Source organism: Gasterosteus aculeatus, chromosome 6, assembly GCF_964276395.1.
Source record: "Gasterosteus aculeatus chromosome 6, fGasAcu3.hap1.1, whole genome shotgun sequence".
NCBI lineage: Eukaryota > Metazoa > Chordata > Actinopteri > Perciformes > Gasterosteidae > Gasterosteus > Gasterosteus aculeatus.
Window position 1 is genome coordinate 14,732,669 of NC_135693.1, and position 25,573 is coordinate 14,758,241.

Sequence of the window (25,573 nt, forward strand, 5' to 3'; positions counted from 1 at the left end):
GAGCCAGCCAGACCGCGTGCACGAGCACGAATTAGTAAAATAAACAAAAACATGATGGTTTTTGTTGTTGACATAACATATTTATATAAATATATATAGGCTATATATATATATATATATATAAATAAACACATGTATAGAATATAGAAAATGTATACATAGTGACGCACCCCAAGTGAAAAGGGTGTTACTTAATTATTCATTAATATTTTATTTTTATTACAGGTTTTCAGAAACTATGTTTCAGATATATTGAAATGTTTATTCTTCTTAATAAATAGGTTGAATTCTGAAGGTTGGCTGAAGCCATATTTTTTCACTTTTATTCGTTAAAGGTGAAGACCAGTAAGCAAAATGTGTGAGTAACATATATTGCCATAAGCATTCCCCAGTAGACCACTTACTAAAGGAAGGGGATTCTGTACTAGAAATATTACGTTGTTACATAACAGGACTTCCTTTAACTGAACTAGACAGGATTTAAAAATTACACTTAATCACAAAGTTAATTCTGCAAAATCCCTTCTGCCATCACGACCCAATCTGTGCGACAAAATTGATAAGTTGTGCATTTCTTTTAAAGAAACATCTAATTATATGTAATATATATAGAAATATATATATATATATATATATATATATATATATATATATAAGTGGTATATTGTAGAATGCAAAAGGAGTTTAAACCGCTCTAAAGCAGTCCTCTGGTCAAGTTTAATATGACACCGATAAGAACATGTCTGAAATGATAACGGTATGCGTACTATGTCTATATTTAAAGCCAAAGGAGCCTCCGCTCGGGCAAACTACGGCTTATGTTCCTCCAACGCCATTTGTCTGTAGCCGCCAGTATTTGCAAACGTGGAAAAGATGAGAAAATAATGATAGACAGACCTAATAAAATGAAGCACTGCCAAGGAAGAGGAATGTTTGGGCAGTCAGTTAGCTGGGAATGTGTGTACCCTGTGGAAGGCAATACCTTCTTTAGAGGGTTTATCCTCTCACAACAAAATGCAACCAAAGATGAGAACAACAAAACACTCTGACACCAGGAACAATTTTTGCTTTTGTATTTCAAAAGTTGATGACATTTAAAAAATCCTAAAACACTAAATACGATTATTAAAGCCTTGAGTGACGATTAAGAGCACCAATAGTAACAGAGAGGAATTTTGCATTAGGGTTTCTGCTTCGTCTTTTTGTACCAACCAGGAACTTCTTTATTAGTCTGTGAAGGAAAAGAAAAGAATAGCGGTTAGAGAAGAATAAAGCGCCAAGCGGAATACTTTCACTTATTTGACTTCCACGCGATGTAATAATTAATACGCTCGCTCAGCTGTGTAAAGCTCATATGGACCTAAATGACGAAATGTGATTAATAACTTCCCGTTGCTTCGCCGAGCCCCTGAACTTGTCTGGACTTCTGTACAGGCCGGTTAGCGTGGTGTGACTCATGAAGGGCGTCGTCAGATCAAACACTTACAAACACAGTGGGTTTGGGTTTGTTTGGTGACTCTTCTTCTGTGGTTTTGTTCATTTTTTTGTACTGATGCTTTCCTGCTCCAGAGGTTGCCGTTGCAGTTTTGTCGGTTCCCAACGGGTTTAGGGGGTCTCCCTGTCCGGAACGCATGCTGATCAGGACTTGCTTCATCACCGCTAACTCCTGAAGAATAAATAAAAAAGAGAAATAGCAAAAAGAGCCGGGTCTGAAAAGGCGAAAGTCATTTTTGACGTGAATTCTGTCAAAAAGATAAACCAAACATTATACACTCATTAAATATGTGTCTGATACAATTAAATGCCTTAAAATATAGAGAATACTATTTAAAGAATTCTCAAAAAACGTTTCCAGGAATGTTTATTGATGCTTTCTGATGCGGAGGAGGGGGGGGGGTAGAGGGGGACTTTTCACGGTTCTATTTATCACCCTTGAGGACATGAGCCCCGGCATGTCACACATGCACACGCACCAGCGCACACGCACGAGCACACACGCACACTGGTGGCATCCCAAACAGTCGAGCCGAGGAACAGCTGTCTATGACAGGACAACATACTCCGAACAGCAAACGGCTGGCTGGAGGGACCCACGCGCACGCCCACGCACGCCCACGCAATCCCGAAGGATGCGTTGCAACACTAGTTGCAACACATTGGTTGGTTGATTTATCGATTAGTTTGGTTGATTTATCGATTAGTTTAATTGGTTCTCAAAGTGAGTGAAACTGATTGATTTCACACCACAACCGGAGGAGAGTGGGGCGTTTTTTGGTCGTTCATTATTATGTAATCTATAAGTGGCGTGGAAAAGTGTAGGAACCCGTGTTGGAACCACTCAATCAGTTAAATACGATCGGCAATCGTTTTGATAACCGCTTCATTAAAAAAAAAAGATTACCGATTAAATTGTCTTGAACTGACTAGAAGGAGGAACCAATGATGTACATAATCTTTAGTTGCGGTCATAACTAGAACCCTTCTGCCAACCAGTCGAGTTGAAATGTTATCACTGTCCAACCTGCATGGAATTGTCATTGTTAGCTTATTGATTCTTGAGCCATTACCAAAATTATAAATGATAAAAAACTACCTTTTATATTTTGCTACAGTGTGAGAAGAATGTTTTTCCACAGAACAGGTGACAATTAGTCACAGCACCAACACTGACCTTTTCAAACTCATAAACACTTTTTTTCTAACTGGAACTTTACTGGAATTTCCTGTTTCCACTCTGAACCAGCCCAAAATGTTCAAACTACATAAAACATCACAAAGCATCGCGTGTACCTCTCGGTGGTTGAGGAGTCGCTCCAGGTCGGCGGCCATGTTGTTTTTCACCTGTTGCAGGGCGGTCCGTTCTTTCCTCAGAGAACTGGGGTTGCACCCAAAAACAGGCAGAGAACAGCTCTTGGGTTAATAGAAAAATATCACTGAACTTATTGGGGAGGAGTGAATTCAATATTGGTTGTGTGAATCACTAATTTATCGTTCTTTTTTTTAAGAATTAGTTGTATTGTGGCGCGAGGGTTGGGTCAGAAAAAGGCCAAAACGGGACCAGGTATATTTAAAATCTGAATGTGGCCCATTTGTGTGTAAACTGTATATTTTCATTTCATTTTCTTTAAATGCTGCGCTATAAACCCATCAGTCTGAATGGGGGCAGTTTGGTTTACCTGTATTGGGAGTATAAATCCAGGGGATATAAAACCACCCAATCAAATAATTTCTAAAAGATGTGTACGTATTAATAAATTGTTTGTGAGGATTCCATCTTGTGAGAAAAAAAGTCAGTCCTGTCAAAGTTAGTTTTTTTTCCTGGGGCTGTGACACGTACATGCAGGGGCTTGTGGCGGTGCTGCTTTAAAACAAATGATCTTGCAAATTTTTAAACAGCAGCTCGGTGGCTTCACCAGCGTTTACCGAGGATTGACGAACTCGACAGTCTCACTTACTGACCGCCGTTGTCCGTTTCTATGATGTCACTAAACTAAGTGAAAACATTAATCCTTGAGACGCACAGACTGCGGAACATGAAGTGAGAGTGTGTGAGCAATTGCACACATAACACGGCGTCGCCACAGGAAGACTTCAATGCATCTGTCAGATTGGGAGTGTTCAAGAAGCTTCTGGGGATTTTAAAAGGGATTTATTTTTTGCGCTCTGACGCTCGCCTCGGGTGAGCGCAGCAAGAGAAAACCCGTCGGCCTGAAAAAGTCCATCGGTTTGCATATTTCTCAGGTTAAACTACAGGAGGAGGGGCGGGAGGGAACTAGGTTAGGGCCGTGAAGCTGTAGCGCGTGGATGGCAAAAACTCACTTCTTGCTCAGAGCCGAAGTCGTGCACGCGTGCGGCGCCGCACTTGGACGTAATGAGCTAGGTGTGACAGGTATACGTGCAGACAAAAGAGAGACAGGCTCAAAAGCACAGACGCCCCAGGGTGGGGAGGCACGGATAGCGGCCGCGATGAGAGAATCACAATATATAAAAAATTAAACAAGGAGACGAGGAACACGACTTGATTGCTTTCACTTATAAAAAGGTATTGTGTGTGTTTGGTTCTAAACGTGTTCAGTTCCTTCCTTGTTTAGAGGGACGTGTTCGGCTTTGTAAACGAATGTTCTGCGCGTGTACCTGACATCGTCCTCGAGGGAGGCGAGGCGCTCCTTCAGCGAGGTGATCTGCGTGTCCTTTTGTCTCACGGTCTCGATCAGGTAGCCATAGGGCTGCTGTGCCTGCTGCAACAGCTGGTTGGCAGCCAACAACTGAGGAACAGCGCGCACACGTGCACACCCACACACACACACACACACACACACACAATTGAGCAATCGTAATAAAAATGACTTCGCCCAGTCAATGTTCTTTTTTTCCTTTGAGTTATTTCAACCCCGACTTAATAATACACCTGAGACGGAGGTGTACAAAAAAAAAATTAAAAAAAAGACTTGGTGGTTTGCACGTGTCCAAAACTGTGGAGAGTCACGCATGATGAGTCAACACGATACGAAAACTGCCTTGGTGGTAACAGGAATATCGAAATGATTTCATTCTAAGGCTGGACGATACTTGAATGCATGAATTAAGCACATACTGATGTGTTCAATCAGACTAAACCTCATCTCTCTGTACACTTTAGTATGTGTTAAATTCACAACGGAGAAAACATAATTAGACTTTACCGTCAGACTGTTAATTGATTTAGCTGAAAACATGCTACATCACAATGAATATTGTTAGTGAGATAAGAAATTACATTTATTGGGGTTGTAGATTTATCGCCCAGCCTGACTTTACATGTGGGTAATATTGTAAAATGCAAGACTTCCTTATCTCTGATAAGAAAGTACTTAAATGCCCATAAATTAGAGTTTTAAATGAAGAAATAAACTAATTAGTTTCCTTTTTATGAAAAGCAGTTAGATGGAGCCATAAACTTGAGATCCGGGGGAATGTTCGTAACCTCGTTAACCTCATTTATTACAGGTCATTTAGCTGACGCTTTTATCCAAAGCAACTTGCATAGCATTTTTAACCCATGGATTTTTACATTTTTGCCCGGGGAGCAATTAAGGGTTTTCTCTTATCGAAACCACTGTCAGAAAAGCACCTTTTCAGTGTTTTCTGACAATCTTTCATATACGAGTGTGAATGTCCCATGAGCGCGGAGACATTACCCAGCGAGTATCAGGCAAAAGATAAAGTCAGGGTGTTACACATTAAGCCACTTTTACAGCCAGCAAGTAGTGAGTGGAACTGGGTGGGAGGGCAGGGCGACTGTGTGGGCGGTTAAGTCGGGGAACACCCTTCTTAGTGAATAAATAGTCTAATTTTTCACCCTTTTCTTTCACGCTCGGTGCTTTGCGAGGCAAGAGTCGGTCACACCTGAAAAGCTGAAAGGCTGGCTTATTTAGTCTCAAACCGGTCTGGCCTCTCTAGTCTGTCTCGTAAAGTCTCTCCTATTAAGATAATAACGAGTGAGAATAATGGCGAGCGCATCGGTTGACCGAGCTGCTGCTCTTGTGAATAAAACCGTTCCTGGATAATTACTTAATTTCTTTGCGTTGCTTTTTTTTTTTTTTTATAGACATGAGAAGTAGACTGGGAGACAAATTTGGTACAAACGTAGTCACGCACGGAGTAAATACACACACACACACACACACACACCCAAGGGTAAAGTCTCCGCACTGTACACACGAGCGCATACTACGCCACTCAAAAGCAGCAAGGCTTGGCCCGCTGGGTCGTTCGTTGTGGGGGGGGGGGGAGAGGGGTGAAGAGCGGGGACAGTGTGACGTGTGCACGGATGAGGGCGCTCTCATTGGGGGAATCCCGAGGGGACCCACCGCCTCACCAGCTTCTTTTGTGTGGTCTTTGAGCGAGCGCTGCGCTGCATTGAGGAGGTAAATGGTGGCGGATGAAAGAGGGCTGTGTGACAGCGGCGAGGTCGTGTCGTCAGGTCTGAAATGAATCAGGAGGCTTTGCAGGAGCTCTGTGACGGTCAGTCAGCGTCGCACGGCACCGACTTGCATTGCTTGGAGTGGTTCGTTTGTTCACACTTGTTCCTTCTAGACTTTAAATGGAACCTAAATGGCCCGTTAATAACGGCCCCCTGGCAGGCGAACGTCTAGGGGGGCGTTTACCTCTTCGGATACGTGTCCCGTCTGGGACTTGAGTCTCTCCAGCTCTCTCGTCAGAGACGTGTTCTGCCTCTCGAGCTGCAGCACCCTGCGCGCCAAGTGAACGCTGCACGACGCACAAACACACAACACAAACAGTCGCAGACATTCAAAATGTATGCATGCATAAATGCAGCGTTTATGCTGCAGCTTATTGCAACCGCAAATGTTTGGGATCAGTTTGAGCTTTTGGCTGCGAACATACATGCGTCACATTCACGTGAAGTAAAATGCAATTGTATTTAGTTTGATCTAGAAACAAACAAAACTGTAGACCAACTCAGGATCACAAATCAGACCAGAGAGCTTCTCCCTGTTTTTTGGTCGTTCATTATTATGTAATCAGCCTACTTGCGGTGGCCTTGCTTGGACCCCCCCCTCTGCACACATCAAATTATTCAATTCTATATATATTATATATATAATATTCTATTATATAGACACACACAGTATATTGAGGAAGAAGCACACACACAGGTCAGAGAGCAAACTTCCAGTGTTCATTTAGTTCCATCTCTTATTATAATACTATATTATTATGTGTGCTCCTGTACTGCGCGCTGTACCTCTGTTTCAGTCGCCTCTTAGCCGTGGTGGGAACGTTGGCTCCGTAGCCGTAGGAGAACAGCACTCTCTCGGCCTCCTCTTCGTTCTCAACTGGCAGCACACAGAAACACAAATAATCTCCTGGACCGTTCTGATAACAACAAAGTAAAAACTGCCAGCCCGCGTGGTGGTTTTATCTTATAAAACTACCACACAGGCTGGTAGTAAAATCTCATTGTGTCACACAACATCTTCTTTTTCTCCTAAACTTCTCTTCCAGTATTTCCATTACTTCACACTACTTCTTAATCCGAGTCTCACTTTCGGCGGCCTGCATGGTGACTTGGTCCAGCTCCTGCTCGAGCTTTTCGTACGTCTCCAGGCGAGACGCCTGCTCGGTGTTCTGAGCTTGCAGCTCCGCCAGGCGCTTCTCCGATGACGTCTGCAGTCGGTAGAACTCCTGGGTGAGGAGCTGAGGGGGAGAGGAGTTAGGGGAGATAGGGAGTCAATCAGCCCGCGGCGGGACAATACAAAACAAAAGGCTTTTTCAAATTGGGGAAAAAAACCCTGTACATTTTGTATGTGTAAATAATTATAGAAGAGGAATATTATTTTCATTATATTCTGCAATGCCAATCTTTTTACTTTTAACCATTTTTGCACTTGCAAAGCGAGGCCCCAATGTTGTTACATTGTTTTGTTGGGTTTTATGTAACACAGTTTCTCAGGCTGAAACTCCGTGTTCTGGCTTGCAGAGTTGCCACCGTGGTAAATGTGAAACATGATACTAACCTTTACCGTTGCCTTTTACAAGCGTAAACAAAATGAGAGAGAATTTAAAGAAATGAAAGGACGACTATTTCCAAACCTCACGATTATGCAGAACAAAATCAAAAAGCAACAACAAACACTGAAGCCAGAAGCTAAACCGGCTCTTTATTCACTAGGAGAAAATATCTGTGACCTGCACCTTCCCTACGTTATTATGTGCAAAGCGCCGTCTCATGTTGCTGGTCCTTCTGCCCCCCCCTCGAGCCCGCCCCCCCACCCCCCAGACGGGGTTAAACACAGGCGAAGAGGTGGACCTGCGCTAAGTGCATCAGACGTCGAGGGCAAGCTGCACTCAATTAACCGCTTACATATGCTATTATAAATGGGTATAAATTACAAACGTGTGATTATGAACGAACAACGAGGCGTTGGGGGGCTTGGGAGGGGCGTGGTGGCGGGGGCTGACGTTCACACTACCTCCAGTTTCTTCTGCTGTTTCTCACACTCCACCTGGCACTGGGCCAGCGCCTTGGCCGTCTCGTCCTTGACCATCTGAGCGCGCTCCGCCTCGAAGGAGTGCAGCTTGGCCCGATTGGACAGCTCCGACACGCGGCTGTCGGCGCCCAGCTGGAGCTGACGGAACCTGCGGGGACGGAGACACGCGGGTGGATCTCGGACCGTCGGGGGGGGTCGTGTGCGGATGGGAGCGGGTGCGTTAAAACAAAGCGGTACTTTCGGTGCAGACCGGCAAGGAAGAGACGACGTTGGGATTTCACGGCCAAATTTTTTTTTTGTGGTGCCGAACAAGTCACAAGACTTAAGCGAGTGTTTCCTAACGGCCCTCCTGGCAATGTTTGTAGTTGACAGCGAGAGGAAAAACCGGTTTCAACTTCTCAGTTGCTGCTCAGTAATTAGAAAAGAGATACAGAGAATTGTGGCGTTTGTGATTTCTTGGTGGTGGGAAAGAGAACAGTCGCTTAGAAGCACCTCGCCTTCGGGGGAAATAAAATATCCATCAATCTTTGGGATGTCATAGTCAGAAGTCCTTCATTGAGAAGACCAACATTTGTTGATTCCACCCCCCACATAGAATACAATAGTTCTCCTAACAGAGAGCCCGGTCGTCTTGCGCAGGCCGCTTTCCGGCAGCGAATCCATTAAACCCCGGAGGTTGGTAGAATAATATTAAGAACTCTCGATTACAGCTGTCCTGATGGGATTTCATCCTCCGCGCTGAGCGCCCAAGGTGACAGACATGTACACGTGGTCCACATGGCCTTCTTTTATTTATGGCAGCCAAGGAGAAAGCATTTTGAGAGAAAAAAGCGAGGGATTTCAAATGAAACGACATTTACAGCTGCAGAACACCTGACTTGGGGGCGGGGCTCTCCGTGGCAATTTCGTAGAAGTCCGGAGGGGAGAAAAAGCAACAAACGCTCTGAATACTTTTTCCTTTGTTATGGACATGTTGTTGGCCGTAACTCGCCCGTTGGCCGGCGTTCGGTGGTAGAGGGCCGAGACTCGAGCCGGCCCCCCGTGCCACAAACCATCTGACGCCATTTCGAGCTCGTCCGCCTCATTCGTTGCCCCCAAAAATAGGGGCATGCGTGGGGGGTTATGGGTTAAGGGCTTGAGGATCGCATCTGTCGTTGCTGGCTTGCGATGTGACGCAGAGGGGGAATGTGATCGCAGCCGCAGGGGTGGGATGGGGGGGGGGGGGCGGGAGCGGGGGCGGGAGCGGGGAAGGGAGAGTGAACCGTGTGTGTATATAGAAAGACCAACAGCTGGTGGCTTGGATCTAGAGAAATGACTGGTATGTTGTAGTAACCGAGGAAAGAGACACTGCTGCTGTGTACGTGCGTGCCTCGCTGCGTGCGGATACCGTTAAAAGGTCAAATTAACAAATGCTGCGTAGTACTGAAACACGTTAAAATATGATTCTACTGACACATCAATTCCAAAAACGTATTCACAGGAGGGAAATGTATGTATGCAGCAGAAACGGAATAAATAAAGTGGAAAGGAATAAAGTGTTGACGAGGCCGACTGAAACAACTTCTGATACTGTGTGTGTGTGTGTGTGCACGCCCCAGATTATCTGTTGCAATTTCCAGGCAAGATTTGAAACTTCCTACAAGGACGTGACCGTGAGGCATCTTTTGAGGCTACACCGGAATGGCCATTGTTTGCCGGGGGGGGCCGAGATATGGTCACCCAACTCGGATACAAATCACCAGGGAGGGTGGCGGGGGGGGGGGGGAGATGAGTGAAAAGACGCCACCTTTGTCACTCATTTATGGCCGTATCAACCGAGGCAGATCTGCAATTTGTTTTTTGGTGCGGCAAAATATATGAATCGCACGCAATAAAATGATGCCGCCAGGGTTACAATGACCGTACAATGGATGAAACGGCTCAACCAGATGGCCCGAAAGGCCTCAAAGGATCGCTTTAGGGGGAACGGGTGACCCCCACGCACGCCGCAAGTTACAACGCTCGCTGATGACAGGTCGTCGCGTCACGGCGACCACAAGCTCACAGCGAGGAGGAAACTAGGGAGGAATTACAGCCGAAAGGAGGCTCATCGCATGAGCAAAGCAAGACGCCCTCTTTATGGATCACGCTAGAGGCCGCCGACTCGACAAGGAGGAGGAAGGGATGCTACGTCGCCATATTTCAAATTGACACATTGCGCTTATTTCTTTTTTTTTTTTACCAACTTGTCAGTTTAACAGTTGCCCTGAGGTGAAGTTCCCACCCTGATACTGCACTGGGGCAGTGAACACAAAACGGCAGTTATACCGTTTTAACTTCTAAAAAGGACAACATCTCGTATTAAGTTACTCATTCACCAGAGTGCCTAAAAGAGGTGAGGTGCAACCGAGTCTGCAGGTAGCTGCTGAGGATTTGAGAAATGGGGAATACAGAGAAGTAGAACGGGTTCCGTGAGGGGATTGTGAGATGGTCATGAAGCAGATTCAATGTGATTTCCTTGTTTACACACTTTGACAACGTTAAAGGGTTAACAAAAATGTCAAACGACCTTTCACTTTCTAGTGGTTCAGTATTATTTGTACAGGTTTTTGTACAATAAATGACAACAGTCATAAAAGAAAAACAGGAGAAAAATAAACTAGATGTACCTTTCGGTCAATACATATTAACCCAAGATGATGACTGTAGAACTCACTGTTCCAGCAGCTGGTCGTATCTGGACTGCGTGTCTCTGTCAGAAGCCACCGCTCGGTCCTTCTCCAGCACGGCATTGTCTCTGGCCTCACGCAAGTTTCTGGTCGGCAACCCAAACAAGTACAATGTCACGTCGCAGAGCATTTCACTCTTTTAAAGTTATGTTTCATTTTAATAGATGTGCTCATTGATCTTCCTCTCATTAAATATTTGGGTAAGTTGGTGACTTCGCAGCGTGACATTGATCCCATTTATAAATAACAACAAAGACACAGCTTCCTGCAGTAACGTAACGAACTACATTTACTCCTGTCTGAAAACTGTATTTGCTTAGATGATGCTTAGGAAAATGTGCAACTTCTAGTCTACGTCCATGATATTTTTCATAGTTTTTACCAACATATATATATGCCGTTTCTTGTATAAAAGGACGGCTACCTGTTCTCCCTCTCATACATCTCCCTGGAAGTTCTCTGCAGATTGTCTATCTCCTGACTGGTTTTCAGCCTGATGTTCTCCAGCTCCTCCCTCAACTTGGTCTCGTACTCAGACTTGTAGCGGTCTCTGTAAAAAGAAATACGTAGTAAATTAAATAAAGCAACTGGACGCATTTTAAAAACACTAGAATATACAAAAACAGCAGACCCTAACCTGGATGCCACATATTTTTCATAGGCGTCCTCCCTCGCCTTCTTAGTGTCCTCTAATTGCACCTAGGAAGAATGAAGAAGAAGTGGCAGCACATTAGACTCTGTCCTTTTATTGAATATCTGCTGTATTCCATGAGCCTCCTAGCTGATGGACTGTGTGAACCTGCAGCCTCTCCAGGCGATCTTCTCCGTGAGCACAGCGGACACTGAGCTCCATGTTCTGTCTGTGCAGATACTCCTTGTCCTTCTGCAGGAGCGTCACTGACTGCTGCAACGTCGCCACCTGGAGGACAAAGGTAGATTTTGACGGAACAAAGCACCCTCAAAAAAGGGACCAGTGAGACGTATGAAGACCAATTGTTCAGTGGTGGGATGGGTGTGTGAAGTACCTCTTTGCTGTGTGCGTTCCTTTCTCTGGTCACTGCTGTGTGAGTCAAGTCTAGAGTCTCAAATCGTCTCTTTAATTCTTTTAGGTCGGCCTCAAAGTTGTCCCGCTCACTATAAAGCATGGCGTGAAATGTTAACATCTGACCTTGAAACTAACGTATCCAGAACTTAAATAAAGGAGAAAACAAACCATATTAGACTAAAAGTGTTAAGGAGTTTGGTTTTGACAATCGCAAAAAACTAAATTACATTACACATATTGTTTCATTTCAAGTGCTGCCTCCTTTGAAGGATGCAGTCTAAACAGCTGTAGTGTGACCTTATAAAGGAAGACAGCTGACCCCTCCCCATCAGACGAGGTCTACAGAGAAGTTACTCCTCTTGTCATGTCAAACACACACACACCGTTTGATGGCAGGGTAGTTGTCACGGCGATAGTCTCCTTCTTGGATCTGCTGTTTGGTGTCGGCCAGTTCTAGTGTAAGTCTCTGGCTCCTCAACTCCAGCTCAGTACGGAGCCGCCGCTCTTCCTCGTAGCTCTGTGGGTACAAAGACAACCGTGTCGACGTGGCGTGTTCACAACATTAGTAACACAACGCAATAAGCAGGATTATAGCTCCTGAAAATGTCCACAAGCATCATGGTTCTTTTAAAAAAAAAAAATGTTATGGTCCTCTTGAGCTCACGGGTAACTTGCCTGCTGGATGCGACCAAGCGTAAAAAAGAAAGTGTGACAACAAAGATAGGACAATATAAGAGCAACAACAAAGGACAATATAAGAGTAACAATATCTGGATACTCTGTGGCATTCGAGCGATGTTCATTTAATGGGGATTGGTAGTTCTCAGAGGGTAGAGCGGGGGGTCCTTTATTGGCCAAAGTGCCCTTGAGCGAGACAACAAACCCTCAAGTTGCTCCGCAGGTTCTCCACAGCAGCCCGAGGCACCCAGAAGGTTAAGGCGGGTTTAAATGTGCTGAATTCTTTCCCTGCCTCCAGCATGTTCCGCCATAAGCTCAACGACACGTGATTCATGCTGACAGGGTGATTGGGGCCTTGTCCTCACATTTAGGTTAAAAGGTATTTGAAACTCGTCAACCTTTCTGAATTTTAAATGTGTGACTCAACGCCTGAGGGAGTCATCGTGTACTTGTTCTTTAGTCTTTACACAATGCAAATAATGCAGCTCATTGACATTACGGACTTCTATTTGTACACCAAAAAAAAGGCCACAAAAGGCCGTGCCATGTTGATCAGCAAGTTAGCGGTTTTGTTTACTGTGACTTTAAATTATATACAAGGAGAAATGGAAATAGACGGAAAATTGTCAGACAATATACAATAAAACATGCCAAATTCACTTCAAAACAAGTGAACTTGGTACTGAAAGATGAGAAAGAATCCAACAGGGAGGTGTAGTGCGATCCGGGGTCGGTGTGCCGTACCTTCATCAGAGCCTTCATCTGGGTTCTGTGCGTATTCGCGTCATCAGTCAAGCCGTCTCTCTTCGCGCTGAGCTCAGCCAGCTGGGCCCGCAGAGGGGTCACCGCCTCGTAGAAACGCACCTAAAATCGGGCAAGGACAGCGTCAGCTTCACCGCGCGCTCTAAATCAACGCGTCCGGTCCGTTAAGGCTGCGCCAAGACGCTGCTTACCGCGACATATTCCTGTATGGAGATCTGGTCGTCGGGGAGGTCACGGAGCTCCTGGTATCGGTCCCGAGAGATGTCCAGATCCCTGAGAGACCGCCGCAGCTCCCCGGCCTTCTCGCACAGCTGCCGGTTGGTCTCCTCCAGCTGCTGCTGCCGGAGCAGGATGGCCTCCATCTCCTGCTTACGCAGAGCCTGCTGCTTCCTGGCGACGGCACCCTTCGTTAGCACACTTTACACATTTGTGATTACCAGATCATCAGTGGGATCGGCTAAGACACAGGTGGGGTTTTTTTTCTTCCTGCTGAAGCACTTTTCTTGCTCCAAACAAACGCATCACTGATTGAGTTTTCCATATTTCACACATTTTCTTCATACTCTTCAATTCTAATTCGGTTAGATCAAGGTCACAGTTCCCTCTCACTCACACACACACGAACACACACACACACACACACACACACACACACACACACACACACACACACACACACACACACATTTCCGTCTCGGCGTGTGTGCGATCTTAGTTGAATTAATTGGGAGGCAATAAGGTTAGCCGGTCGTGTCTCGGCCAAGATACCGCCTTACTGTACGATTGTATGAAATAGTCGAAAGCAAAACGAACAGGTTTGTCTGCTCACTGTAACCAAGAGGTTTATATCAGAGTAAATCTATTGAGATAAGATTGTCCCTGTCCATCGGCGCCCTCAAAATTCACTCACCTGGTCTCCTCTTGAGTGAGTTTCAGCTGGCTGTCCAGTCTCAGGGCCAGGACTTGTTTCTGATGCAGAGCATCGTTGAGCATCTCCTCCAGCTCATCGACCTGAAGCGTTCATGGAAACAACCACAAGGCCACTATTACAACAAAGGCCAATTTTGCAAATGGCAGCTCCGACTTCCCCCCCACCCCATCCTCCTACCTTGGACATGTTGTCGGCCTTCATGTTGTCTATGATCAGGGTTTTCTGAGAAAGCTCGATCTTCAGCAGCTGGACGTTGTGCAGCAGCTCCTTCCTCTCGATCAGCTGGCGGGTCACCTTGTGGGATCCGTCCCGCTGCTCGTCGGACGAGGAGACGTCCTCCGTGGTGGGCACGGTGGTTTCCAGGCTGACGTCCTCCGACTCCAGGTCCAGGGAGCTGGAGACGTTGGCCGCCGTCGGCCTCAGCTGTTGCTTCTTCGGAGGCATTTTCGGTTGTTTTGGTCCGCTCGTTTGTTTGTTTGTTTGTTTTCAAAACAGCTAACTGTCCATAAGGAAATATTACAAACGTGTGTACAACCAAGAGTTAAAGTGACACACCGGAGCTGACAAGAGTGCGGTGTTTATATTTTAAACGGTCCCGCTCCGAGCCGCCTGCTTACCGCCATCCCCGGCTCGACTACGACGGTGAACCAGTGACGTGAACTACAGCGACGTCAACGGCGGCGGACCTCCGATACAACGAGCACCCGCCCGTGTCCTTTTTTACGTCGCGCAGAGCGTGCAGTGCCTCCTCCTAAATCACGGTGGCGCTGTGAGCTCGGACAAGTAGTACGTCTTACGCCTTCTTCTACTTTGTTTTCGTTCAACAACCGTTAGATGGTCAACCAAAACTAGTGTCGAGCAACAGTTTTGTTATTGTTTTATGTTTTAACCGTAGAATCACCGTATATCTCAAGGCACAGATTGTGTCATATTGTCCTACATGGTTTATAAATCGATATTGACGGACAAGATTGACATCGCCATCTAAAACCCACGTTTGTCAAAACTCCGGAAAAGTTTTGTCGGCCCACCGATTTTACGTTAGTTTACACATGGGCAGCTAACTCCCTGCTGGTCACCTAATGGTAGGAGAGAAACATCGGAATTAAATCTCTTAAGGATTTAATTGTCATCATGTTGAAATCCAAAACGTTCGTGAAGAAGACCCGGGCAGGAGGGGTGATGAAGATAGTGCGGGAGCATTACCTGAGAGATGATATTTGGTGCGGAAGCGACATCTGCGCTGAGTGCAAACATGAGTGCGCGGTGCTGCAGAGGGACCCGTTCATCGAGAGCAACCTGTGCTCTTATCTACATTACGTGATTCCCGACACTAATGTTGTGCTTCACCAGGTACAAAAAGCGTCCCCGTCTTTCACACATGTGCTCTATACATTTAAGTTGGTGTCTCCAATGTGTTGTGATGATCCAAGCTTTATTGTCTCAACTTATGGTTATTTTGCTTCATATACATTAATACATATGTATAATCTTCTTTGTGTGTCTTTAGCTATATGACCATGCTGCCAGAATGTGCAGCTACAGCTATATCACTTTTTGTATTCACTCCATCATTCGCCACAGATTCTAAGACTCTTTACTCCTCTTGTCCTGCAGATTGACGTGTTGGAGAACCCTGTGATCTGTAACGTGATCATCCTTCAGACTGTGCTGCAGGAGGTTCGCCATCGCAGCGCACCGGTCTACAAACGCCTGAAGGACATCATACACGAGAAAGAGAAGCACTTCTACACCTTCACCAACGAACACCACAAGTGAGAAAAAGAGATCAGGGACTAAGTGCATTGTGCAGATGCACATTAATTAACTGCGTATTCCCCACTCACACTATGACCTCTTTATTAAAACCCTAGAACTAAAAACAAAAAGTGGGGCAGAAGATTTAGTCTTTTTTTTTTGTTCATTCTTCCACATTCCTCCCCCATGATTTCTATTCTCCCAGAGAGACATTCATTGAGCGCGAACCCGGAGAAAGCGCCAATGACCGCAACGACCGCGCAATCCGCGTCGCCGCAAAATGGTACAGCCAGCACCTGGAGAAGAGCCGGGCCGAGGCCGACGGACCCAAGGTGGTCCTCCTCACCAACGACCAAGGGAACAAACGGAAGGCCGAGGAGAGCGGCCTGCTGGTGTACAGATGTAAGCGCTGTTCAGCAAGCGGGCGTCCTCATTTTTTCCTACCGTAAACTAGCATCGTCACAGGTGTGTATTCTCTTGTAGGTGAAGAGTACATCAAGAGCCTGATAGCGAACCCTGAGCTTGTGGATTGTCTGGCTTTGTCCAATGATGACAAGGTGAACTCCCTGTAATGTGTACGCATAGAAATGAAAACTATTTCGCTGTGCGTGATTTGTATCTGTACATCTCCTGTTTTCCCCTCCGCGTCTTCTTTGTGCTTATTTTGATCCTTTCATTTATTTATTTCTCAGAATGATATCACAAGCAGTAAGATGATTTTCCCGGAGCACCTCCCCCTCTCAAGGATCCAGGCAGGAATTAAGAGCGGCACTTTCCTCCAGGGCACCTTCAGGGCCAGCAGGGACAACTATCTGGAGGCCAGCGTCTTTGTTCAGGGAGAGGGGGAAGACAGCACAGAGGTGTGTGTATGTGTGTGTCTGTGTATATTTATCGGAAATGTCTGAGATTTTCTGTTAAGAGAAAGAGTTAATTCACTCTAAAAAATAAAATAGGAACACATGCAAATTGTAAAGGCTTTGTTCGGTCCCTTCGTCTCGCTGACAGGTTCTCATCCAAGGTCTTCAGAACCTCAACAGAGCCGTGTACCAAGATCTGGTTGCTGTGCAGCTGTTGCCCCGCAATCAGTGGGTGGCGCCGTCCTCGATCGTGCTGCAGGACGAAGGCGCGGCAAAGGACGATAATGAGGAGGACAAAGACGAGGAGGCGGAATCAGTGAGTTGGACTGAAATAAATTGTTTTTGGACTTCAACTTCCCGCTGGAGGTGCATGTGCCTACTTATGGTGTTATTGTCTGAATGTAATACAGCAGCGTGGGAAGAATGACCGTGCTGTGCTACCCAAAAAGAGACTAGCAAGTGAATGAAGATCCCAATGTGGCTTTTGTTTATGTACAGTGTCTTAATAGTCTTTGTGTTCCTGTGTGTGCGAGCAGTTGAGGATGTCGGCAGCTGAATCAGCCAGGAAGCCCACCGGCAAAGTGGTGGGGATCATCAAAAGGAACTGGAGGCCATACTGCGGGATGCTCAATCCCTCCCAAATCAAAGAGGTAAGTCTCGACTTCTCTATGATTCCATACACAGTTTTACATTTTAAATGCCGTATACTGTACAAACTCTCTTTTCTTTTCTTTTTCTCTCAGTCTACCAGACATCTTTTCACCCCGGCGGACCGACGCATCCCCCGCATCCGCATTGAAACACGTCAGGCATCCACACTGGCGGGCCACAGGATCATGGTGGCCATGGACGGCTGGCCGAGACACTCCAGATATCCCAATGTAAGTTGCAACTTTCTTTTTGCCAAAGTTTTGACAGAAAATGGAATTGTCTTTAGGGTTTCTACATTCATATGAAGCCGCAATAAAATGATTAAATCCATCTTTTCTTCTTTGTTAGGGCCACTTTGTGCGCAGTCTGGGGAATGCGGGGGACAAGGAAACCGAGCAGGAGGTGCTGCTGCTGGAGCACGACGTCCCCCACCAGGCCTTCACTCAGGCTGTGCTCAGTTTCCTTCCCAAGATGCCGTGGGTCATCACACCAGAGGTAAAGACGGCAGCAGTATTCTAGTCACAGTTTTGGTAATCATTTATCATCCCGCGATTCGAAGTAGCGTCCGTTTTACGTTGTGTGCGTGTATTAATGTTGATGTTTGTGGAACAGGAAATGGCCAGGAGAGAGGACCTGAGGCATCTGACCGTGTGCAGTGTGGATCCTCCCGGATGCACAGACATAGACGACGCCCTGCACTGTAGAGACCTGGACAACGGAAACCTGGAGGTGCTCGAACTGGACACACGCGTGACAAGAGTAGAGAGAATACTGCGTTTTTTTTATTTCACATGGGCCTAAAGTATTGCATATGTTTGTTTTGTAGGTGGGCGTGCACATCGCTGATGTCAGTCACTTCATCAGACCTGGCAACGCTATGGACATAGAGGCTGCGAACCGTGGCACCACTGTCTACTTGTGTGGCAAGGTAAGGAAAAACCAACTGCACCCGAGTGTTTTCACCACGTCAGAAGGCCAACGTCACTGGAAAGATAAGCCTTCTTGTTTGGGAAACCTGTTTATTAGTAAACTATTTGACACCTTTTGCCACGACACAGTCCACCAACATGAAATCACATACATGTCTTGCATCTCTTTTTACTATTCCTTTTTTACCTGTGATATTCCCTGGTGAGATGCAAAACACACTTGGTATTGAAAGTTTATTAAATCTTATGTATCATTTCAGTTTTCTGGCGTTTGTGTATTTTATGCTAACCAATAAGCTTACCATGACCACTAATAGTTTTGATTGATTTAGAACAATAGATTTTGACACAAACTAAAATAATTGTAATGTTGTGTCCATCAGAGGATAGACATGGTCCCTGAGCTGCTCAGCTCCAATCTCTGTTCTCTACGCTCCAATGTGGAAAGGTGAGGAGATGCAAACACTTAGATATTAGTGTCTACAATAGTAGATATTATATTAAGCAATTTCTTTTCACTAATTCAGTAAATAAACGGCTGTTCAAATGTTTGTCTCTTATTTAACAATTTGTTTTGCCAGGTTGGCTTTCTCATGTATCTGGGAGATGAACCACAAGGCCGAAATTATTAAAACCCGGTTCACCAAAAGTGTCATTAACTCCAAGGTACAGTGCCAACACCCAACACCTGATGTACGATGACAGAAGATATACCCAATGCTTTGTTCATGTGTGAATCAAATCTACAACAAAGCATTTTTTTGTTGTTTCCTGGTCTTACAGGCGTCTTTGACGTACGCTGAGGCCCAGATGATGATTGACACCACCAAGAACGATGATGTCACCAAGAGCCTGCGAGGTCTCAACAAACTGGCCAAAATCCTCAAGAAGCAGAGGATAAAGAAAGGGTAAAGGCTGGGTGTTAGGAGGGATGGAGGCCGAAGGATAGAAGCTGCATTACTTTGTTCTGATGGACTGACGGGTTGAAACAGTAACCCAAAGCACTGGTTGTATTCAACAGGAAGCGTGTTTTGTGTTGCATTTGATCGCTTTCAGGGCGCTGACGCTGTCATCCTTAGAGGTCCGATTCCACATCGACAGTGAAACCCACGACCCCATCGACCTCCAGACCAAAGAACTCATGTAGGAGACTTCAAAAAGCAACTTTTTGTTTATCTCCAGCCTGTCAGGCTGCGTGTTTTTATATAAGCCCATCTCTTGTCGATTAGGGAGACCAACTCTATGGTGGAGGAGTTCATGTTGCTGGCCAATATTTCAGTGGCCCAGAAGATTTTTGATGAATTTCCAGACTGTGCTTTGCTGAGGAAGCATCCGGCACCGCCTCCATCTAACTACGACATCCTGCTGAAAGCTTCAAAGTCCAAGGTAGAGAATGTCTTCTATTTTTAAAGTTTCCCGCTAGTCTGAGCTTTAGCGAATTAAATGAATATATAACCCTTTAATCTCTTCCCACATTTCAGGTGTGTTGATTTATTCAAACAGAAGTGAATGAAGTTGACATTTTCTTCGACATATAACAGTGAAACTTTTTAACCATCCGTTCCTGTGGGCGAAACCGGAAAGCTGTTTCATGACCTCACATCTAACAATGTTGATTGTTCCTACTTTACCGTTACCTTCTCCCTGCAGGGCGTAGAGATCCACACGGACTCGGCCAAGGCGCTGGCGGACTCCCTTGACGTGGCCAGAGTGGACGGCTTCCCGTACTTTAACACGCTGCTGCGCATCTTGGCCACTCGCTGCATGATGCAGGCGGTCTACTTCTGTTCCGGCATGGACAGCGATTTCCTGCACTACGGCCTTGCTTCACCCATTTATACCCACTTCACGTCACCTATTAGGAGGTCTGAAAACGGATATTCTGACTAGATATGTTGTGTTGGGCCCCTTGTTGATAACAAAGACGCCACAACAGCACGGTTCTCACTAACCTGCTCACGCCTTCCATGTTGTCCCCCTTGTTCTGTCTGAACCTCCACCTCCTCCACCCTCTTCGTCTGCTCCTTTCTACAGGTACGCAGACATCATCGTTCACCGCCTGCTGGCAGTGGCCGTCGGGGCAGACAGCACCTACCCGGACCTGATGGATAAACAGAAGCAGGCGGCCCTCTCCAACAACCTCAACTACAGGCACAAAATGTCTCAGTATGCACAGAGGGCATCGGTGGCCTTCCACACACAGGTAAACGCACGGATAGACACACTGGTATGATTTCACAGTTAACAGTAAAACCAATACGGAAATGTGGCAAACGAGCCCACTTCTCACAAAACATTTGAATCCAACGGACCTCACCGCACTGCGCCGCCAAGTCGCGCTTTTAATGCAAATGTTCTCTTTCCAGTTGTTCTTCAAGAGCAGAGGCATACTGAACGAAGACGGATTTGTTCTGTTTGTGAGGAAGAACGCAATCATCGTGCTCATCCCGAAGTTCGGCCTGGAGGGAACGGTGTTCTTCGATGCCAAGGACAAGGCGGGCCCAGCCCTTGTTTTTGACGAAGAGGTATGAAGTCCTTCTCTCGTGGCTCGTTAGATCAACGCTGTTTAAACCGAACCGATCAGAGGGCGGCGCGCTTTAAAGACGTCTTCCATGAATGTCTGTAGGGTCCCACTCTGAAGGTTGAGCAGCACACCTTCCGCTTGTTTGACAAGGTGAAGGTCACCATCAGCCTGGACGCCTCCAATATTCAGCACCAGAAGATCCGCATGTCTCTGATTGAGCCCGTGGTAAGGACCGACCACACTCAGGTTCTATTGTGGAACCACCAGTGGGAGATTTGGCTGAGAAAGGTCAACATGTTGTGTAAATTAGTTTAATTCACTTAACCGGTAGCTTTCATTGTTTTTATTTCAGATCGCTGGTGTGAGTGTTCCGCCCCCAGATGTTGAACCACAGGCCAAGAAACCAAAACTGGACCGCTGAGGTAGAGAACAGAGCAGCAATTCACTCGAACCGCCAGCTCAGCACGTCTAAGTGTGTTAAGAACGGATACAATTTGAGCGACGGGGTCTGTTTCAAAAGCTCATAAGTCACTCTGCTCTTTACAGGACGGGAAACACATGAAGCTGCAACTTGTCAACAACGTACTGCCGATCATTAAAGTGTTATTTTTACCCGTTAGTGTGTTACGTAAGCCCATTGATTTAATTCGTTAAGTACTTGGAAAAAGTTTCATTAGACAGAAGTGTGATTGTTAACAGCTGTATTCAGAGGATCGCAGGTGATCCTTAAATACATTTGTTTCTGTAATTTTATAAAGTTACCCATAAAAAGCATAATAGATTTGTTTGGATGGATTTTAAGTATTAATCTCTACTAAATGTTTTTTGCAAAAGGAGTCCCCTAGCAATGAGTTACTATATTTTTTTAATCATTAAGGAAAAATACACATTTAGAAAATACCAACTAAAAGAAAAACTCTTTAGCCAGATAAATATTCAAGTTCATTTAATGCAATAACGATTCAGCCAGTGCTTTAGGTATATAATAAAAAAACGGCTCAATCAGTTCTCTAGTGGCATTATCCAGGAATAAATATCCTAATGAGTTGCACAAATAAGCTGTATTAACAGTTCTTAATAAAAGAAAATCTCAATCATAAAAAAATATGATAAACAGTTCAAATCTGATTTCATCTGAAAATCTGGATCTTTCAGCTTGATCGCATCAGCAACAAGTTCAAGTGAAATGAGGTCAATACAGCATTCAAGGAGCTTACTGTTGTGCAAATTTGATACAGACGTGACTTTTTTTCCCCCATTTATCACACCAGTGAACCGTCCTCTGTCCGAGAGAACCGCCGACTTGTGCTCATTGCTTACAAGTCTCACGCTGGAACTACAATATCGACTGAGTTAGTCTTCTCCCTTCCAACAGGTGATGAAACATACTGTGGTTGATCGTTTGTGAACTTTACACCTTAAAAACACAAATAACCAGGTGTGAAACTGAGTTCAAAGTCACACAAATCACCCCAATCGAAGCTATGCAACATAAAACGCTTCAAAAACAATGTGTAAACTTTGTTGGATTTGTTTGCGAGTTCATCACGCCAAGCTTTCACTGGAGGAGGCGTCCCCTTAAAATGCGTCAGACGACTCAGTGGTGATGATAAAATACCTGTAGAATCAGAAACTCCATTTTAGTAACAAGCAGAGGGGAAAAAAAAAAAAAGACTAGCGGCACAACACTGTAAAGTCTTCGTGACTTTCCAGTGTGTTTGCACGTACAGGGCCGACTCACCTTTACTTTGGTCTGTCGAGGGAGTTGAAAGGCTTCTTCTGCCGGGTTTGAGCTGAAGGACTCTTTGCCGTGGCAGTCCGAGCCGAGGGCGTCTATGAGGCTGGCAGTGCCCGCCGAGGTAGTGTTGTAACCGCTGTCCACCTGAAGGGGACACCGAAAAGCAGCCCGTATTTCAGTGAGGCGAACAACTCCACCTAAATGCACCGCGGCAGCTGCTCGCACGAACCTGCATGCTGGAATCGTAGCGTATGCTGCTTCCCTCCGCCAGGAGAGACACGAACATGCGCGAGCCTTCTGCCGCCGACACGTTGCCCATACGAGAGCTGGTCAGCCGCCCCGAAAGCGCCGCGCTGTCCTCCTCCTCCTCCTCCTCCTCTTCGTCCTCCGACCTCCCTTCTGCCTCCTTGCCCTCGTCCATCTTCACCGGCTCCGTGGGATCCGCGGCAACTCTCTCCAGGCGTCCGTCGCGGGCCTGGGGGGAAGAGGGATCCAGCTCCATCGGGGGGAGAGAAGAAGAAGAAGAAGAAGAGGAGGAGGAGGAGGACGGAGAGGAGAAGGGGAGCTGGTGCTCGGCCTCGTGGTCGTCCTGCATCTTGGGGTCGAGGATCGGCGAGATGAGGGGAGGCGAGGCCAGGCAGCGCACTCTGTGCCGGGGCTTGGGACGGCCGTTGTGCTGCGGCTCGTTGCGGCCGTGCAGCTGGTGGGGGGAGCAGCTCCGGATGGGCGAGCAGCCCTCGACTAACGGGCTCTCGTTGCAAGCGGTGAGATTGTTGTCCAGGGAGACACCCAGTGGAGTGAAATGGCTCGGCTGCTTCTTCTCAGCTGAAGAAAGAACAAAAAAAGATTCAGATTGAAGAAAGATAATCCCCAAAGTCAAACCATTCTGCCCTATTGTGTGCACACGTGACCAAACGGCCTACCTGAGCATATGGGTGTGCGTGCTCCGCGCGCAACAATAGGAGAGATTGTGGGCGAGACGAGGCCAGCAGGAGAGGACATATCGGGGAACGGGGGACTGGCGATGCTGCCCAGGCTGCAGTCACGGAAGCGGCCACGCTGGATGGGGCTGGACGAGAACTGACCCTATATTTTAAAAACACAAGGCAAACACATTTTTGTTCAAACGGTTCGATTCAAACACAAAAAAAACGTCTTATCACATCGCCGCTCACCGTGGAGGGAGTCGCGGCCGAGACGCCACAGGACAGAGGGGAGAAGAAGATGGACGAGGCGGCTTCGCCCTGGACTCGTCCTGCGGCGCCCTCGTCCCGGTGCAGCGAGAGCCTCTCCGCCGTGCTGTGGCCCCTCTCTGGGCTCGGCGGGCTGGAGCTGTCGGAGCCGCAGTAGGCGCCCTGCCCGTCGAGGAAGAGTTTCCGTCTCAAAGAGGAGGAGCTGAGGCTCTCCTGCACGCCGTCGCATGGTTCGTCGTTGCGGTAATAATCTCCTGAGGAGAGGGCGGAGAAAGACACTGTGACTCCATGGGTCCAAATACGCTCTGGATTTGAATGTATTGCCGTTTGTTCAGAGGCTCACCCAGCACTTTCTCCAAATCGAGAGCCGCAGGTAATGAAAGTGTTGTCTGGCACGAAACTGAAAAAAGAGTAAAGATTAAATCAAGCACAAGTAAGACGACTCCGTAGGAAAGTCACGTCAAAACCGTCTCAAGGAACACACCAACCTGAGATCTTTTCCGGCTCCTCTGCGATCACTGGAGACTTAGAACCTACAGGAGTAAAGACAGCAACGCAGACCCGTAAATATGAAGACCTTAAAGTCAAGAACTCAAAAGAAAAGGCAAAAAGTGATGGAAACGTTACTGACTTTAGAATTAAATGCAATACTTTAATTTAAGTGGAAAAAGCATTAACCCATAAAATAAACTTACTTTTCATATACATTTGAGGGCCTTTACGGGTGTTGGGTGCTGCCCATGGGGAGGGCACGATGGCTCCTTTGGTGAAAAACTTCATTGGGAGAAAGATGGTGTAGATATTCACTAAATGAAATCAATAAATCGTGAATATGACACCTCCTCCATTCGCTGTGATAAGAATCCCAAACCTGTTCAATAGCGTTCTGTCGCTTTTCCTCAATGTCAGAATCCATCCTAGACGGGGAGAGAAAACATTCATTATGACCCGGCTGTCCTCCTTTAAACCTCCACATCCGCCGCGACCCCTCCCAGAACATACCTGGTCTGGCTGAGGTAAAAAGACTGTCGCTGGATGTCCTCTTGGTCTATGTGCACCGGGAGGAGACTGGCCATCTCGTCGATGGACCAGTTAAACCTGGGTGGAGTCTGCGGGACAAACGGGGGAGCAAATGAGTATCACAGCATTGAGATGGTTGCAGTGAGAGACCACAGGCCGGCAGGTCCACGCGCGCACGCACACACACACCGTGTTCACACTGACCACTTTGCAGGGCTTGGACGTGAAGACGGAGGGGCTCGGCATCAGGGGCTCCCGCAGCTGGTGGTAGTCATTGGGGCTCTCGAACGGGTTCCTTACCGAAGGCCTGCCCGGAGTCTCCGGGGTGATCTGGAGCGTTAGCTCGACGCGGTCCCCCATCTTCAGATATTACAGTCTGCGTGAAGGAAAAGGACGGTTGTTTTTTTTAAAAAGAGTAATGCTCTCACACGACAGCTTTTGGTAAATTGACAGGTTATTTAAGGTAACGTTACATTAGTTCCGCTGTAGCCGCCACAGGCAGCTGGCGGAATTCGGTAAGACGATCCTTACTCTCCTCTTTCGGAAAACACGCCACTTTACTAAAATGTCAAAGAGACATATTGTTATTTACTTACGCCAAATGCAGATGCTCCGTTGGTACTGCAGCCAGCTGTTAGCGAGTCGGGGCTAAATGCATTGAGTGGTCGGCAAACAATCGTCAGCGAGAGCGTTCAAACCAACGTTTATTTCAATTTCACCCACAAGGCCCGCTGGCCAATAGGAGCATTGCGGGAAGGTCTTGGAAACCAATCAACAACGACGTG

The 25,573-nt window shown here is 46.5% G+C and overlaps 3 protein-coding genes across 6 annotated transcripts; 1 reads left to right on the forward strand and 2 right to left on the reverse strand.

Moving 5' to 3' along the window:
• Window positions 1-1,058: 1,058 nt before the first annotated feature.
• Window positions 1,059-14,954, reverse strand: pibf1 (progesterone immunomodulatory binding factor 1). Of its 2 annotated transcripts, none has more exons than XM_078104694.1 (18): window positions 14,296-14,954; window positions 14,098-14,198; window positions 13,379-13,577; window positions 13,170-13,289; window positions 12,131-12,264; window positions 11,728-11,836; window positions 11,502-11,621; window positions 11,340-11,401; window positions 11,127-11,252; window positions 10,690-10,788; window positions 7,977-8,142; window positions 7,050-7,200; window positions 6,749-6,839; window positions 6,147-6,249; window positions 4,135-4,265; window positions 2,791-2,875; window positions 1,487-1,666; window positions 1,059-1,231 (listed from the first exon to the last, which is right to left on the reverse strand). In XM_078104694.1, exons 1-18 carry the CDS (start codon window positions 14,560-14,562, stop codon window positions 1,181-1,183), a joined length of 2,295 nt encoding a protein of 764 aa, XP_077960820.1. In that variant the 5' UTR covers window positions 14,563-14,954; the 3' UTR covers window positions 1,059-1,180. The 2 variants fall into 2 exon arrangements, with proteins under 2 accessions (XP_077960820.1, XP_077960821.1); XM_078104695.1 differs by having other exon boundaries at window positions 13,379-13,570; window positions 14,296-14,515.
• dis3 (DIS3 exosome endoribonuclease and 3'-5' exoribonuclease) lies at window positions 14,667-21,942 on the forward strand. Of its 2 annotated transcripts, none has more exons than XM_040178462.2 (22): window positions 14,667-15,471; window positions 15,736-15,893; window positions 16,082-16,278; window positions 16,360-16,433; window positions 16,569-16,736; window positions 16,882-17,049; window positions 17,270-17,383; window positions 17,477-17,614; window positions 17,733-17,879; window positions 17,997-18,113; window positions 18,211-18,312; window positions 18,697-18,761; window positions 18,895-18,979; window positions 19,097-19,221; window positions 19,370-19,456; window positions 19,543-19,699; window positions 19,964-20,178; window positions 20,348-20,516; window positions 20,680-20,838; window positions 20,940-21,062; window positions 21,190-21,259; window positions 21,384-21,456. In XM_040178462.2, the coding sequence occupies exons 1-21, from the start codon at window positions 15,253-15,255 to the stop codon at window positions 21,256-21,258; spliced, it is 2,856 nt and encodes a 951-aa protein (XP_040034396.2). In that variant the 5' UTR covers window positions 14,667-15,252; the 3' UTR covers window position 21,259; window positions 21,384-21,456. The 2 variants fall into 2 exon arrangements, 1 of the variants encoding a protein (XP_040034396.2); XR_013467956.1 differs by having other exon boundaries at window positions 14,928-15,471; window positions 21,190-21,309; window positions 21,384-21,942.
• On the reverse strand, window positions 21,767-25,528 carry bora (bora aurora kinase A activator). Of its 2 annotated transcripts, none has more exons than XM_040178464.2 (12): window positions 25,385-25,528; window positions 24,978-25,164; window positions 24,771-24,877; window positions 24,640-24,685; window positions 24,464-24,542; window positions 24,257-24,301; window positions 24,112-24,168; window positions 23,751-24,022; window positions 23,499-23,661; window positions 22,805-23,400; window positions 22,579-22,719; window positions 21,767-22,455 (listed from the first exon to the last, which is right to left on the reverse strand). In XM_040178464.2, the coding sequence occupies exons 2-12, from the start codon at window positions 25,146-25,148 to the stop codon at window positions 22,435-22,437; spliced, it is 1,698 nt and encodes a 565-aa protein (XP_040034398.2). In that variant the 5' UTR covers window positions 25,149-25,164; window positions 25,385-25,528; the 3' UTR covers window positions 21,767-22,434. The 2 variants fall into 2 exon arrangements, with proteins under 2 accessions (XP_040034398.2, XP_040034400.2); XM_040178466.2 differs by having other exon boundaries at window positions 24,993-25,164; window positions 25,385-25,526.
• Window positions 25,529-25,573: the final 45 nt, after the last annotated feature.